At 48.2% G+C, this 15,317-nt stretch overlaps 1 protein-coding gene across 3 annotated transcripts in view; it reads left to right on the forward strand.

Annotated features, from left to right (window-relative positions):
- KCND3 (potassium voltage-gated channel subfamily D member 3) overlaps nucleotides 1-15,317 on the forward strand; it is a 187,884-nt gene that overhangs the window by 157,361 nt on the left and 15,206 nt on the right. For all 3 annotated transcript variants that reach the window (XM_019546829.1, XM_019546830.1, XM_019546831.1), the window contains exon 3: nucleotides 13,491-13,592. In XM_019546829.1, coding sequence (XP_019402374.1) covers nucleotides 13,491-13,592 — 102 coding nt within the window. The remainder of the gene's footprint in view (nucleotides 1-13,490; nucleotides 13,593-15,317) is intronic.

Here is a 15,317-nt window from a genome sequence, read left to right on the forward strand (position 1 = left end):
TCGCCAACCTGTACTGTAAAAGAATTAATTACAGTGAAATCTGGCAATCTTAATACATGGTGCCACATCATCAAAATTTGTCCTCCAGCAGCAAAACCCAGGTCAGCCAGAGCAGAAGATGAATGGATCTTTTATGACATAGTTCATTTAGGTAAAGTTGGATTTTTTCCCCCCTTGTTTGGGGTTTTTTGAGTGATGTTCTATAAATAGACCTTCCTGACATTGATAGGAGGCTGTTCCGGAGTGAATGTCACAGCTTTGGAGTCTGCAGATTTGAACTTCGAAGGCTCGGCGACAGAGTAGCTGTTCACCGCCTATCTGTGTTGGAATCTCTCCCTCGGTAATGAGGAGTTGTTCACTTTCCACTCTGCAGAGGATCGGTGTGAAGCACCAGGAGACTAGTGTCAGATGTGGTCTCTCTGGGTCAGCAGGGAGGAGGATTGCAAATGTTTGGAAGCACCCTCCAAAAATAAGGATGGTCTTCTGCTTTTTAAGCCTGGAGGTGAAGCAGTCGGTCACAGGCAGGGAACGTGCAGCCCCTTTTATACCCAGGCAAATCGGAAATAACTCCTCTAACGGCCGCGGTTGTAGGAAGGAGAACGATACAATATGTACTCCAGCAATTAGGTACCCTACATATAACTCGACATGGCTTCCCTCTGGGGAGAGAAAGGTGTCAGACGCTAGACACGATGCTAATCGTGCACTACTCGAGGGCTCTCAAGTAATGCGGTGATGAGGAATACCTGGGCACCTGAAGAGAACGGAGGAAGTTTTTTTCGAGTGGGTATAAATTCCTTTAAAGCTTCCAAAAATCTGGATGCCCTTCCAGTGCCTACTTGAATGACTCACACCTCTCAGCCCTGTAAGACTACTTGGGAACCTTGTGACAGTAGTTTGCTTTGAGAGATTTCTGGCAGTCCCTGAGCATTTATTCCTGTGGCTTTGAGTGGAGAAACAGCAGACACCAGTCATTGACAATGTCCTTGTCTTTGCACAAACTCTACCAGCAACAGCAACACAAGGAAAGTGGGGGAAAGCTCACCGAAAAGGCTGGATCTGCTGAATGTCCAGCGGGCAACCTCTTTCCCCCCATATCTTCAGGGATGCTGATGCATCTTTTGTACTACTTAAATTGCCCTACTTTAAAAATAACCAGCTCAAGTGCCTCGCTGAGCTGGATTAAGTGTTGCAAACAAAGCGAGCGTGCTCTGTTGGTCTTCTTAAATACTGACACCAGGCTTCTGAAAACTCAGCTAAAGGTCTTCTCTCCAGCTGCCATGCTGATGGAGAGGGCTGGCCAAACCAGGTCTGAGACAGGCTGCCTGTTCACCAATCAAGCAAAAGTTCAGTGTGCGTTAGATGAATGGGTGTTGTGCTGAGTTCATACAGGAGCTGCCAATCACTGCCAGGTAATGGCACTAGTGGGGGTCATGCCAGGGTTTTATGCCTGAACATTTTGAAAGGGGTTGATTCTTTCCTTCATAGTCCTCGCCTCCCTTCTGTGGGCAGAGATCTCCCCGAGCAGCTGCAATTACAGCCTGACTAATTATGGCAATCCCCACCCTGTTGGCTCAAAGGTCATCTCCCAAAAAGACTCAGGCCTTGGCAATAAGCTACAGCAAGAACTTTAAACATTGGGGTTTCTGGGCATGAACGTGGAGCCTGGAGGAAGCTCTTAGCGCAGATGGCACCGATCCAGCTGGGCGGCTACAGGCTATGATGCCTGAGGGAGAAACCATGGACTCACAACAGAACAACCTCTAAGCCTGGACTGGAGCCTTCATGTGCAGATCTGAGGCTGTTTCTTCGCATTTCCATATGTCCCAGGGGCCCCAGGCTGGGGGTGGGGGGTGGGGAGGAGGGCGGCTGGCAGCACTAAACCATCCTGCTCTCCTGCAGTGCTAGCTGGGGATCGGACTTAATTCATTCAAAAGCCTAGTGTGTGTAAACACTGATGCAATGCTCCAACATAAACACATTTATATTTTATAAATATATTTAATTTAATGAGGATTAAACCCCGTGGTGTGTACAGATGTCCTTTGGTGCTAGAGTAGCAGATGTCATAAGTCCTTTTTGAAAGCACTGTTGCAGCTACCCTGAGGCCAGGAGATCATTTTAGAAGTGCAGCTCCCAATAATACGTTTGGTAGGTGGACCGGTGTGAATGACGCTGCCAGAAACAGGCACCCGCTTGCTCATCTAAAGCAATCTGACCTCTAGAGCTGTTCTCAGGTCTCAACATTTGGCCATGCGCACTCTTTCGTGCTGAGATCCTCCAGACAATTGGCTTGAAACCACTGTGTGCAACCCAGGAAGGCTCTTGGGGAAAATACTGGGGATCTTCCTACCTTGCAGGAAGAAGAGGTCATCAATGGCATCAGCTTCTTACCCAAAGGAAGACACAACTTTGCCCTTTCCACGATGGGGGAGAAATGTAAACAGGCAGATGCTGAAGGATGCTGTGAGCAGTCCCACTACAGCAAGCCTGCGATTTACTGATAAGATTTGCCAGCTCAGTGAAGGTACAACAAAGCCTCATGTCCGAGGTGGATTAGCATGGCTTTGGCAATGTCTTGCACAAATTGTCCACTCTCACAGGCATAAAACTTCGGCAATCACAGGGCTTCCACTGCTAATACCAGGCCTGAGGTCAGCGTGCTTTCCAAGCCACTAGCTGCTTAGTCTGCCCAATACATTTCATGTAGGAGCAAGTAGCCTTTGCTTACCACGTTTTGAGCCAGGAAGCGTGTTCGAAAACCCTTTTTCATCCTGCACACGGCAAGCATTCAGCAGAGGACCAAAGCCCCCCGTGCAGATAAGGAAACTACGATGCAGGGGAAAATCATTTCCCAGAGCAGCTCTCACATAAAACAATATCACAAGATGCTTTACAGGAGTGAAAATTACAGGCTATCAAAGAGTATATGGTATAAATTAGGGGAAGCAACGGAGTGGACACATTGTCTGGCAGATGAATTAAAGCATTCAATCATAGGACCAATAACAGAGGGAGAGAGGAATTAAGGGGCAAGGGAGAAACAATATCTTTTCAGATGAGAGTCGATGAGGTGGAAAGAGATGCAGGAAGGTTATTCCTGGCAGTGAGCTCCACGTGAAAAAGCTTTCACGCTGGCAGCCATGAGCCCGCAGAGAGGGATGAAGAGGTAACTATGACAATGTTTTTAAAGGGGCTCAAGCCTACACAAGGAACAGCCAAAATGAAAATGTCCTTCCAATTGTTTTATGAGAGGCGTGTTAAAAACAGCTTGTTCCCAGTGTTAGAGCCCTTGTCCCCAGCGGCACGGAAAATGGGATGGCAGACAGAGAGAAGATGAAGAGTGATGATGATGAAAAGAACGCTTAAGACTAGATTTATGGCATCATCTTATCCCTGAGAAAGATGTCCTACACATCTGTCAATAGCAAGGCCATTATCATAATTGATTTGCTGCCAGGTGGGGGAGCCAGGGCTGAAATTCCCAGCATGGCTGTTCAGTTCCTTCGGCTGACCAGGGCTGGGCACACTCGACTGGTGTCCCTCCTCCAGAGAGAGGAAGAGGGGTGGCCAGCAGGGACTCCTCGAGAGGACACGTGAGCTGCCTAAGCAGAGGCTTTCAGCTGCAACGAAGAAAAAAAACAAAATCCGCCTTTTGGTCCGGGAGACAAAAATCAATTTGGATTTCCATGGGGGAAATCTTTTTTTTTTTTTTGCCTCTTATCTGCTTCTCGTCTTCTCCTGTGGGAATAGGAGAAAGGGAGGAGAAACTGCTGGTTTCGTTTGCATTTTATATGTCGATATGAATATTCCACAGACCGATTCAAAGTAAACCTCCTTTTGTTTGTCCTCGTTAGCGAAAGTACATCCAATAACATTTTCCACCAGCTCCCATCCAGACCCCTGCTCTCTGCACCCTGCTGGATATCCCTTCCCCATCCCTCTGCGGGCGACATGGAAGCTCCTGACCTGGAGCTGAAAGGTTCAGCCTCCAACCCCAGGGCACGTAGTTGAGCTCTGAGCCCCTTCCCAGTCGTGGTCCATTGCTTCCCACCTCCACCATACACCTGGGGGGCAAAGCAAACCAGTCCTGCTTTTGGGGGCTGAGATCCAATGCCCTAGAGAGAGTAGGGGACCAGGTGTGTCTCGTGCGTCTTCTGACCTGAACAGACATGCTCCGACTTCACTGGGCTCCCTGGCGTAAAACTGCCCTGACCTTTCTGAAGCCCACGCCTGGATTCCTCCACCCATGTCTCCCTCCACCACGCCTCAGTTACTAAATTGAGAAAATCCCACTGACTTTCCAACCTCAACAGGGCATTGTAAGAATGACTGTAATGCCTGTAAGCATAAAGTGCTAACGATGCCCGTATCATATAATTATTGACAGCATTCATAACCTGAAGTTCAGATTCACACAAGTGACTGTACCAGAGGTTCCTAACACACGACCCCAGTCCGAGCATAGGAGCAAAATCACGTGATTTTACTAAACCATCACCACTAAGCAGCAGAGCTTGTACCAGTAAATGCTGGCAGACCTCTCTTCAGACCTGAGCATACAATCTAAAAATATGCTCATAAAAAAACACTGGGGGAAACTGCCATCTGCTTGTGAACAGTCCACAAACTAAAGTCACTGTACGAATTGCTCCATAGGACACGTCTGCGCTGCTTTGCTCTTCATGGAGGTAAAGCAGATCTCATCTGTTTACTATGCAGATCATTGCGTGATGGTAACTCAAGCCACCTGTTCCTCATGTAAGTGTAGCTGCTTAGACCTAACTCAGCATTAACTCCAAGCAAACATAATCACAAGAAGCAATTGCGTGCATTGTCTGTGTGCTCCCCCATCCAGCAGCCAGTTTATTTTAGTTCACATCAAAAGCATGAGCTTCGTTAGCTATCGAGCCCGGACAATTAGAAGCCGTTCTGGTAAGAACGTACAACAATGCTGGAATGCAAAAACAAGGGCCAGAGAAACGAGTCACCATGGCAACCCTGAAGCTTTCTTCTGACAAATTAGGGGGAGCTTTCAGAGATCCTGGTACCGAGCATGAGACAGGCTGCTCCTGGGAGGATGGCCGTGAACACTTCTGTGGCGCTCTGTACAAGGTGCCCGCTCCCCCTTGCAAAGGATCCAGGTCATAGGACCTCCCTCTTCTCGGTATCCACTCTGGCCCCAGGTGGTGAACAGTTCCCACTTGCCAGGGGATGGTGTTGTCTCAGTTAACTGTCCGCACAGTCACACACGCATGCACTTCCAAGCATCTAGTCATCGGAGCTTGCACAAACACTGTGCACCTTCTACAGGTCAAAGCCGAGTTGTCTGACAAGGCTTCTCCTGCCTCTGGATCCCAGTCCCCGAGGAAGGGCAGATTTGTGCAGCCAGAGACTCCATCCTTCCAACCATCCATCTCTTATAGGAAGGCGCTGGTCCCCCAAGTCAGGCTGAGACGCACGCTTGCCCACCACTCAGTCCCCTAGCCATTCCTTTTCCTTCAGCCAAGCTCCGCCACAGCGGCTTCCATGGTTTAATAAGGTCATTACGAACATTACGCTCCCATACAAGGGGGAAACAAGAAATATTACCCTCTGCTTGCAGAAGGCTACATAGACTGAGTCAACTCATGATTACTCAACCCAGGATATTTTCTATAATGTGACCAATGTTTCTATAAATGCCTTAATAGTCACTAAACCAATTGTGAAATAGCATCACCTTATTGTGTCAATGACTGCTGACGGGTTTTTTTGGCTGTCACACCCGGAAATATCTATGCCTTACTGTTCTTTAATGCCACTGTTAGATGTGCAAAGTTAAGTCGCCTTCTGTGATGAATTTCTCAGTAGCGTACATGATAGTCTCAACGAGGACAGGTGGAGCAAGCAGAAGGCCTATAGGGAATGGTGAAAAGGGACTGCTCCCCAAAGACAGATGTGTACCTGAGGTCAGGAAGCATACAGGCGTGGTGAAGATGGGCAGAAGTCAAGCTGAGGTAGACCTTGCAAAAGAAAGTATAACAGAGTAAAAAAAAAAGTTCCTCAGCCATAGAAACAAAGAGAGAACAAGGAAAGGAGGAGTAGGACCGCTATGGAGAGAAGATGCACTACAGATTAAAGATCATCTAGGTATGGTCCCAAATCTAAAGGCATATTTTGCCTCAGTTTTCACTCAGGATAACAACATGGAACATGGGGGCAAAGGCAAGATGGCTAATGGGAATGAGGGTTTGGAAATGGAAACCACCACTTCTGAGAAGGCAGCAAAGCTTGCAGGGACCAGTCATCCCTGAACTCTGTAAGAGCCACAGGTCCAGGAGCAAGGAGACCAGGAAATCTTGGCTTGCTTAGCTAAGCAAAAGGAAGGCCAGGAAGCTATACTGCATCTCTTCTATGAATATACCAGGGAGAGAGAAGAGCAAGGCTGGGCAGGAGAACACGTGGGAGAAAACTGGCCATGAATAGATTTAGGCAGGGGACCAGAAGAAGGTTCCTAAACAGCAGAACAATCAGGCTGTGAAGTGGAGGGGGGATTACTTAAGTGCTTTTAAGATAAAGATCAATCAATTTATGAAAATGACACTATAATGAGGTTGCCTCTGCTAGCCAGGGACTAGACTTGATGATCCAGGAGGCCCCTTCGACGTCTAAGTGCCTATGGCCCTGTGGTCAGGTTCCACGCATTAGGAAACACAATCAAATTTGTCCTTCTAGCTAATCAGTCTCTCTGCCTGGTGGAGAAGCTGAGGCCTATTAAATTCCTTATTCTGTGTATTGTTCTATAAATAGATTGCACATCGTGTTCTTCTGTGTTGGGAAAGATTAAATGATATACTATATTTGAAATGATGATCTGTTGCTTTAATAGAGCCCAGGGTAAGGTGAGATTAAAAGGAGAGCCACAAAGGAGCGAAGGGGAATCTTTCATCTCTGGGAAGTAATGAAGGGAACCCTAAATAAGAGAAAGGTCTGACTCTAGAGTGGCTCTATCAAATTATATAGGAATATAATGAGTTCTACACAATCTCATTTCCATACGCAGCTCTCCCAAAGCATTAGCGGCTGAATATTTAATATCTTCTCAGAAGCTGTTTTAATGTAAGGATCGGAAATGTTTAAGAAGGAAAACTCTTTTCTTTGTTTCTACGAATAAGCAAAATACAGCTCAAAGGAAATACGGCTCATCTTGACCTCCCTATTATAACTCTGCTGCCTGTCTGTAATAACACCAAGAAGTATCCAAGACTGGTATGAGAGTAACTGGGTGTTATTATATGGGCCATTTGCTTTTTAAACAGTTATTATTCCTCTCAGTGTTCAAGTGCATGTAAAAATGCCCATTCATAATTTTGCAATCCAGTTTGCTTCTAAGCTTCATTAAAGGTGCCATGTCAGCTTCTCAGCGTCAGAAGTGGACTAGATAATCGATGTTGTGCCCTCACACTCGGGAACCGTTGCACAGGCAGGAGACTCTTTTCATTCCTTGCTGCTTTCATTATTATCATTGCAAATTATTTTTTTTTTAAAATAAAACCTTCTACTTTTCAGCTAAAGGGACCGGTCGGCCAGCTCTTTGGCTGGCAGAGATCAGCACAGCTCTGCTGAAGGCGCAGAGTTACACCAGTGGATGACAGGTCCCATTATCTTGCCAGCTTTGTGTGTGCTGTGTGTTTCAGCTAAGCAAGCAGCAAAGCACCTGACAAATCCCTTTCCCCACTAAGTGTTAAGGGGAGCTGGATGTTGCTGTGTACTGAGATAGTCTAAAAACTCCTAAAGATAACAAAAAGGAATAGACAAAAGTGCTTTCTCTCTCGTGCATGCTCTGACCTGACTGGTTAAGATCCCTTTCTAAACCCCTAATCTCTCTTGTTACAGTCTCTGTATGCAAAGTCTAAACACGGGGTTGCCTTCCAAAATGCAGATGCTGACTTAAACCAGAGGGACCTGCAGAGAACTGAAGATGCTCACTGTATATCAGAGAAAAGCACCTTGCCCTTACTGAACAGCTTTGATAAACTTTCTTTTGGCACAAGAATCCCAAATCATAAAAGCCATCAACTGATTTTTCTTCTGAAGGGTTTGTTTCAGACCCCCAAATGTTGAAAGACTATTGATGTGCAACCCAGTGCTCACTAGAGCAGGCCCTGAGAGTGCTACAGATATCAAACCATTAATTATTTAGAGAGAGAAAAATAACTGAAGCAGCTGTTAATTATCTAGCATGTTTGTATTTTCTGCCAAGAACACTCTTAGTGTGTTTTTTAGGAGATAAAATTAGATAGAATGGATAATGCTAATACCAGCTCCCAGACCAGTGAGGGGGCACAGCACGGACACAGGACCCTGGTTCACAACACATTGGCTTGGAATCGTTTCAAAACCACTGCTGATTTTGCCCGTACTGTACTGAGGTCTCTTTGAGGCCTTGGGGGATTCACAGCCCTGCTCAGAAAAAGAGCATGTTTTCTTAGTGAGATGTGCAGAAAACCTGGAAAGCTCAGGTATATTTTATTTAGTCCTAAACAGTGACCAAGTATAAACGTTTTCCTGACCCCGATCATTCACCAATTAAAACAAGCAGTCTCCATTAGCATGAAATGCTAGTCATCAGCAATAACAGCAATTAGGCATTTCCTAGACCTACTGTCCAGTGGGAGCAACCTGCGGCCTGTAACGCTCGAGCAGAGATGCCGCGGGAAGACAGAAGACCAGATACCTGTCCTTCCTTCAGGGAAGACTGGGCTGCCGCCCCGCTGCCCTGGAGAAACTATTAATGATCCCAATGGGAAAAGGTAGAGAGGGGTTTCCAGGACTTTGACGGGTGCAGGTATCGCCTCAGCATCCCCCTGCTCGGGCTGTGTTTCTGACTGTGCCCCGTTCACCTTGATGCTGTGGATGCTTACTGTGAGGAGACCTGATCCTTGAGAGAGGTGGGGGCTAAGTTAAGCAAATTAAACCTCCTCCCATGCAGGCTGCTGTCATCATTATTATTATTTTGTATGAATTATCTTCCAGATTTGGCGCTGCGCATGGTGCGATCCTGTGGTTTCTTAGTAACCTTCCCTACCACCTCCGCACGCTCACACACGCTGGGGGACGTGCCTTTCTTTTCTTAGTTTGGATGCTTTCTGCAAGATCAGATCCGAAAATAAAGGTCTCGGGCCTTGCTTCTCTGGCCCTTGTGAGTCACTTTTGTGGGTTAAGGCCCAGAGGGCTTTCGTGGCAGATGAACCAAAGTATGTTCCTCCCTGTCTCTGTGCCTACCAGACAGCTCACCAAAGGACAGGCTGTTTGCGTGGGTCTGAGATGACAGAGAGGACCCTGCCAGCATTAAAATGAGACTGAGTAAACCTGTCCTTGAGAAAGAAAGTGCTTGAAGTGTTAGGACTCTGATCCCAAAGGCAGTGAGGTCCTATGAGGCAGTGGGGCCTTGCATACATGTGTCCAAAATCTGGTACATGATGCCAATGACCCATTTGGTCTAGAAGGGGCCAAGTCTGTTGCGTGAGGCTCTGCCATCTCGTCAGGGTGTCCCACGGGATGGGCCGAACGGAGGGGGTGTTTGTTGCTGGCTTGGGGACGTCAGTAATCATGGAGGGAGTTGGCAGGGGACGAGTTTAGATAAGGGTCTAATGCTGCACCAGCATAGTGAGACTATGAGCCGGCCAAGAAGGGCTGAACTAGAGGCCTGCCTTGAACTCTTTGCCTTCCAGTGACCCTCTTGCAGCTGCTAGAAAGGCTCCTTGTCTGCATTAGAGGCTACTTGGGGATGCTTCCACCCCCCTTGGGTCTTGCACAGACCCCTAACACAGGGCCTTTGCATTTCCTGACTGCCTGTGGGTCCATCAAGGCACTCAAAGGGCCAAAGTTGGGTTTTGGGGGGTGGTTTATATGAATTTGGGACAGTGAGGAGCGATCTGGAAGTGTCCCAGGGGCAGAGACTATTGCTGCCCAGATGGGCGCAATGATTAGCCCTGGCTCACGCGGACCTTGTGGTGGGGGGAAAGGCTGGCCATGCGACTTCTTCACCCTCTGGGCTCTGCTTTGAGCTTCAGGGTTGACTGGACCCAAGAGATCAAATGAAATGGCCCAGTTTTGCCTGTTTCCACACAACTGCACAGCGGTTGCTCTCAGTTATCAAACCACCACATCTTGCTCATGCCTAAGGCATGTAGGGCAGAGGAGGGATTTAAGCAGTGCGAAGGCCTCATGCTTTGGCCCAGAGGAAATTGTCAGCAAATGCACATCCACACGCAAGCACATCCATTCTCAGGAAAGCCATTTGTGGAGGTACCACGGCAGTCATTGGTGGACCCATGGAGCCTATTTCCTTGCCTCACTCATGTGCATGCAACATAGGTTTAAATCTCTCTCAACCGTGTTTTAAGCGTTTTTAAATAACATCTGTTCCAAACTCCTAAAGCCACTGGGCTTAATTATTTAGTTTGCTAGTGGCCCTGTTTCGGGGAAGGAGAAAGAACAGATTCTTGGAGATGAACCGTCCCCAGCCTGTGTGGAGCTGAGCTATTAATATTTGATCTCCTGCTAGCCTGGAGGCAATGGAGAATAATGTTCATTGCAAGAGCCTAAGACAGAGTCTGCTTTCAGAAATAACTGAATTGATACCGAATTGATCGAGTGACTGGAGATGCTGGTGGAAGGAACCTTCTGCGCTGTATCTGGGCAGGAACCGTAGGATGCTTGTACTTCCTGCAGCAAAGGAACGGACATTTTGTGAAGTGCAGAAAGGGAGTCAATCCTTGCTGATTGTTTTGGAGTCCTCAGAATAAGGTTAGATTATTGTTGGGCCACGCTCAGCACCGAGGCAATGAACTTGGCCCCTCCTGAAAGAAGGAAACGTGCAGGCAGGGACAGAGTTTGAACTGAATGGCAAAATGTCGTTAAATCGAGCAAGCTGGTGGGGTAACGTGGCAAAACAGGCCAATCTGTGATGGCAATGCAGCAGAATGCAATGACCAGCCCATGACCAGATGCAAAGACTCGGCAGCTGCCAAGCCACGTCGCAGTGTGCCGGTCTCTTCTGTAGGAGCACGGCTCTATTGCCTTGCTGAGTTACAGGAATCTGTGGTCTCCCAGGCACTCAGCCTCTTCTGCACATCACAACCCACTCAGGTGCGGCCCAGAGAAGCTGAAAGTAGGGTCAAGAGCTCTGTTTTAGTGTTGAGTTTGCTCATCCGCTGCTCGCCAGGACCCCTGGCTTGCCTCACCTTCCTGAGAGTTTTGCAGATTTCGGCACCGTTCAGAGCCGGGTAGCAGTCGTGTCCGCAGGCATTGGAGTCATCAGTCAAAGAGCTAAACAAGCACACTCAGGAAAGGGCCTCGGTGCCATTTTTTTAATGCACGAATGGTGTCAGCTGCTTCGTTGTGAAGTAGCCTGTTGCCAGCAAGGTTTGCCAGCGACCGCTCTGGACCCAAAGTGCTTTATATGGTGACATGGTTCCACTCGCCTTAGCTTTAAAAAAGCACAGGTTTCTGAAGTGCCCCTTCCCCCAGACTACGTTCCTGGTGAGCTATGGTTCCTAGCTTTGCATCTTCCTCTCCCAGCCAAAGCTCACTCATACAAACACGTAACAGGTGCCCTTTCTTGCCCAAGTGCAGGGGGGCTGGGTCCGATGATCTGTAAGGTCCCTTCCAACCCCTAACCACAGTTAGGTGAACCCACAACGCCAAATACCACAGTTCACTCCCATTTGGGTTCCATAACTGCAGCGTGTCAGTGGCAATGGGGCTTGAACTGCTGTATGTGTCTACTCAGGGTTTCTTTAATTCATTTGAGCCCTGGTACCATGTGGCAGCAGTGATGAGTCTGGCCCTGAAGCGCTGGAGAGAGATAGTCCTTATTCCCTGACCCGTTCCATGCATTTTTGCAATGGTTCTTCCAAGATTTCCTGCATCTGTAGAGCTAAATTGCTTTACGATGCAGTTCCCAGTGCCCTCCCAGACCGACGTAGACCGTCCTACAAGCTGCCCTAAGAACACTCTGGTACAGTCGAAGTCAATAGGAGCTCAGCTGTTGACTGCAATGGAGTCAGGATTTCACACACTGACTTGGAGCCTTACTGCTGAAAGCGGGTGCAGGAGACGGCACTGGGTACCAACCCGCTCAAAGCCAGGCCAAGTTAAGGAGCATCCAGCCAGGTGCCCTAAATCACGTCTAGAGATTTTTTTAAACTCCCTAGTCTCTGTCTTCTCCCTGAAGGTACAGAACAGCAGCCAGCATGTCTTGGCTTGGGAAGCTGCGGGTACACAAATTAAGGTTCTTAAGGTTAAGCAAATCTTTCAAAAGCAGAGCGCTCGAGTCACTCATGCATGTACAGTAATACCGTTTCTAGACTCATTAGGCCGCCCAGACCTAATGCAGATATTTACCTCTTGGCTTTGCTCTTTCTACAGAGTGTGTCCATTAACCACCTCCCATTAGAAAGGAAAACCAGGAGGGCTGTGTTATTTAAAAGATTATGCAGCATTTTAAAACACAGCTCAAAGTAATGATATTTTTATACTGGTAACTGGTTTGTGCATTTACCTTTAATGAACTTTAGGTAATACAAACAGAACTATTAAAGGTTAAAAAAATTTTTAAAAAGGCAATCAACACTTAGACAGAGAAGCAGGTAGCATCTGAATAGACAAATTAGACTTGAAAGTTGTTTTGACGGCAGGCAGCGGCTAACCGTGGTTTCTGAGGCTAACGTTAGTTGATATTGCTTTTTCTGTAATTTGGTTCAGTCCTCAGACTAGAAGGAATGAGGTCTGCAGATAAGAAATGGCCAGGCAAAAAGAACTAATTATAGGAATCCAAACATTAGGTAACTAGATTTTTTTCCCCCGCTTCTTCTTGAATTGCTTATTTGTTGCTGCAGAGAGGTTTCTGGCCGTCTATCCAGGAGGGGATCTTTTTTTCTCCCCGGACAAAAAATATTTTTTTAATTGCCTTATATGACAGCTAATAAACACTCACTGCCACCACAAGAGGGGAGAAGGTATGAACAAGGCGGTCTGTACTTTTTCAAAGATGCACGGATAGTGTCTACATCAGTGTCCAATTATTAAATCAATCGCTTGGCCTGCCAGCTAGTAGGTGGGGCATAATGAGCTGCCCTATTGGCAATCCTTGTCCCCTCCATGGACCAGGAACGTATGGCAGCCTTCAGCTCAGTACCCCCCAGAAAGCACCTAGGCCACATGCAGCTCACTAGCATCCCTTTCCAGGGGAAGGTCGTTAATAGGATATGGGAAGGCAGCTCCAGGAAGGACCTGAGCTCTCCAGTTTTTAACCCGAGTCTTTCGAGGTGTGGGTCAGGGCTGGAGGTGGGACAGTGCTGGCTGTGCCTCCTTCTAGCCAGGCGGTGACCTTTCCAGTCCCACGCACTCTGGTTTCCCAGGGCCCTGGGAAGCAAGCGTGGCACGGACTGCTTCGTGCGTGGAAGTAACACAGCTCAAACCAATCTCCCTTGTCTTCACAGAAAGCCCGGCTGGCGAGGATCCGCGTGGCCAAGACGGGCAGCTCCAACGCGTACCTTCACAGCAAACGCAACGGCCTCCTGAACGAAGCCCTGGAGCTGACGGTATGTGCCAGGACAATGCGTTTCAAAAAGGTCTCTCCTTCCAGTCCTACCCTGGTTTTGTCCTCACCCTCCCACCACTGTGTAATTGCTTGTTATTCAACGTGGCAGCTTCACACGAGCTGCGCTGTGCTGTAATTATGCTATAATTTACTGTATACGCTACGTGTAGAGACAGCTGGGAGTCAGCTGCACAATAGAAGAAGAGTTTGGTTCTTGGGTTTTTTCTCGAGCTAGGGAAGAGTCCAACCTGCTCACACTGACAGGATGGCACTAACGAGCTAGACCCTCAGCTGGTACGAGCCAGCAGAGCTGCCCACCCCTCAGGCTCGTGTCACCGGCACAGGGAGGCAGTAGGAGCCCCATTCCCCTTCATGGGCACAGGGCCCATCACAGCCTTTCTTTGCCAGCGGCTCCCTTGGTTTCGGCTGCCAGTGGAAAAGCACACGCTGTACCGACATGCCATGCAGCCTTCAGAAATGGAATAAAAAGCCCTTAATAGAAGCTCTTGCAATGATGCACACCAAATACAGCAGGAAGCAGCTTCCAAACTCCCCCGAATACACAGGCATTTTTTCACTCCTTCATGGCCCGCTCTTGGATTTCACCGCGTGTGCAATGCTGCTGCTTTCTCCCAAAGCCCCAGCTCCTGGAGCCATGTGACTACATTTGAGTCTCATCTTTCACTGACAAATCAAGTGAAGGACTGTCTAAGCCCTCCTAGCTGTGGAGGGAAACATGGATGTGCACGCCTGTCTTGCAGTTCGGAGAAGCTGACACGGGCAGTGCCATTTCCCGGCAGCTGTATCGCCAGAGGAGGAGCTTGTGCAACGGTTCAAGCCAGACATGTCACCCCAATGAGATCAAGGGGTTCCTTCAGGGCTATTAGCTCTGAAATTATTACAGGCTTTTCTTAACCATCTGCAGGAGAGAAGGAGCTTCAGACTGGGTCCAGCAGGAGAAGAGAATCCATCCCAGCTCCTGCTCCGAGGCGCTTGGTGGTGGTTTTATTTTTAATAGAAAGGCATCTGGAGGCTAATATTAGCTATTCATGAGAAGGGAAAGTTTTAAGTGTGTCAGATTGCTCAGCAGAAGCAGTGGAAATGAGAGAAGGTTATTACATTAAGCCTGATCAAGACCAGAGCAGGTATTAACACATCTCATGGATTTCATTTCAAATAAATCAGTCCCCGGTGCGTGCGGGGAGCCAGGGCTAAGACACAGACTGCCTAATTGAGCTGCGACAGCCTCCTCACGCTCTGTTCCTGCATCTTTACTTGGGTCTAATGCTGCAAGCAACTGCTGCAGTGCCTACCGGTCTTTCAGGAGGAAGCCCAGGGCTGCCAGCACGAGCCGGCAGGCGTGCAAGCCTTCGTTGTTGCTGTTTTGCTCCTGCCCAGTGGACACTTGCATCGGCCAAGGGGATATAACTGCCTTGGAGCTGGCCCCCATTTACATGTTGCTCCCTTGGGCCTGATTCAACTCCAGTGGGAGCGCAGTGATGGGCAGGTCTGCAATACGGGAAGTGGCCCACCCTTTAAGCTAGATAGCATCTCCCATGCTGCTGTCTAGCCCCGTATGCTTCACGTAGCTCCACCGACTGCAAGGGGCGGCTGGAGAAGTGAAGGTGCTGCTCAAGGTGAATGAGAGGCGTAACCAGTGTCTTGGCTGCTGTGATGCCTTTGCAAAGTGATTCAAACAGGTACGTTGTGCAGGACGCTCGCTTGG

This window comes from Crocodylus porosus, unplaced genomic scaffold (genome assembly GCF_001723895.1).
Source record: "Crocodylus porosus isolate Cpor-Errol unplaced genomic scaffold, CroPor_comp1, whole genome shotgun sequence".
In the NCBI taxonomy this organism is placed as follows: Eukaryota; Metazoa; Chordata; order Crocodylia; family Crocodylidae; genus Crocodylus; species Crocodylus porosus.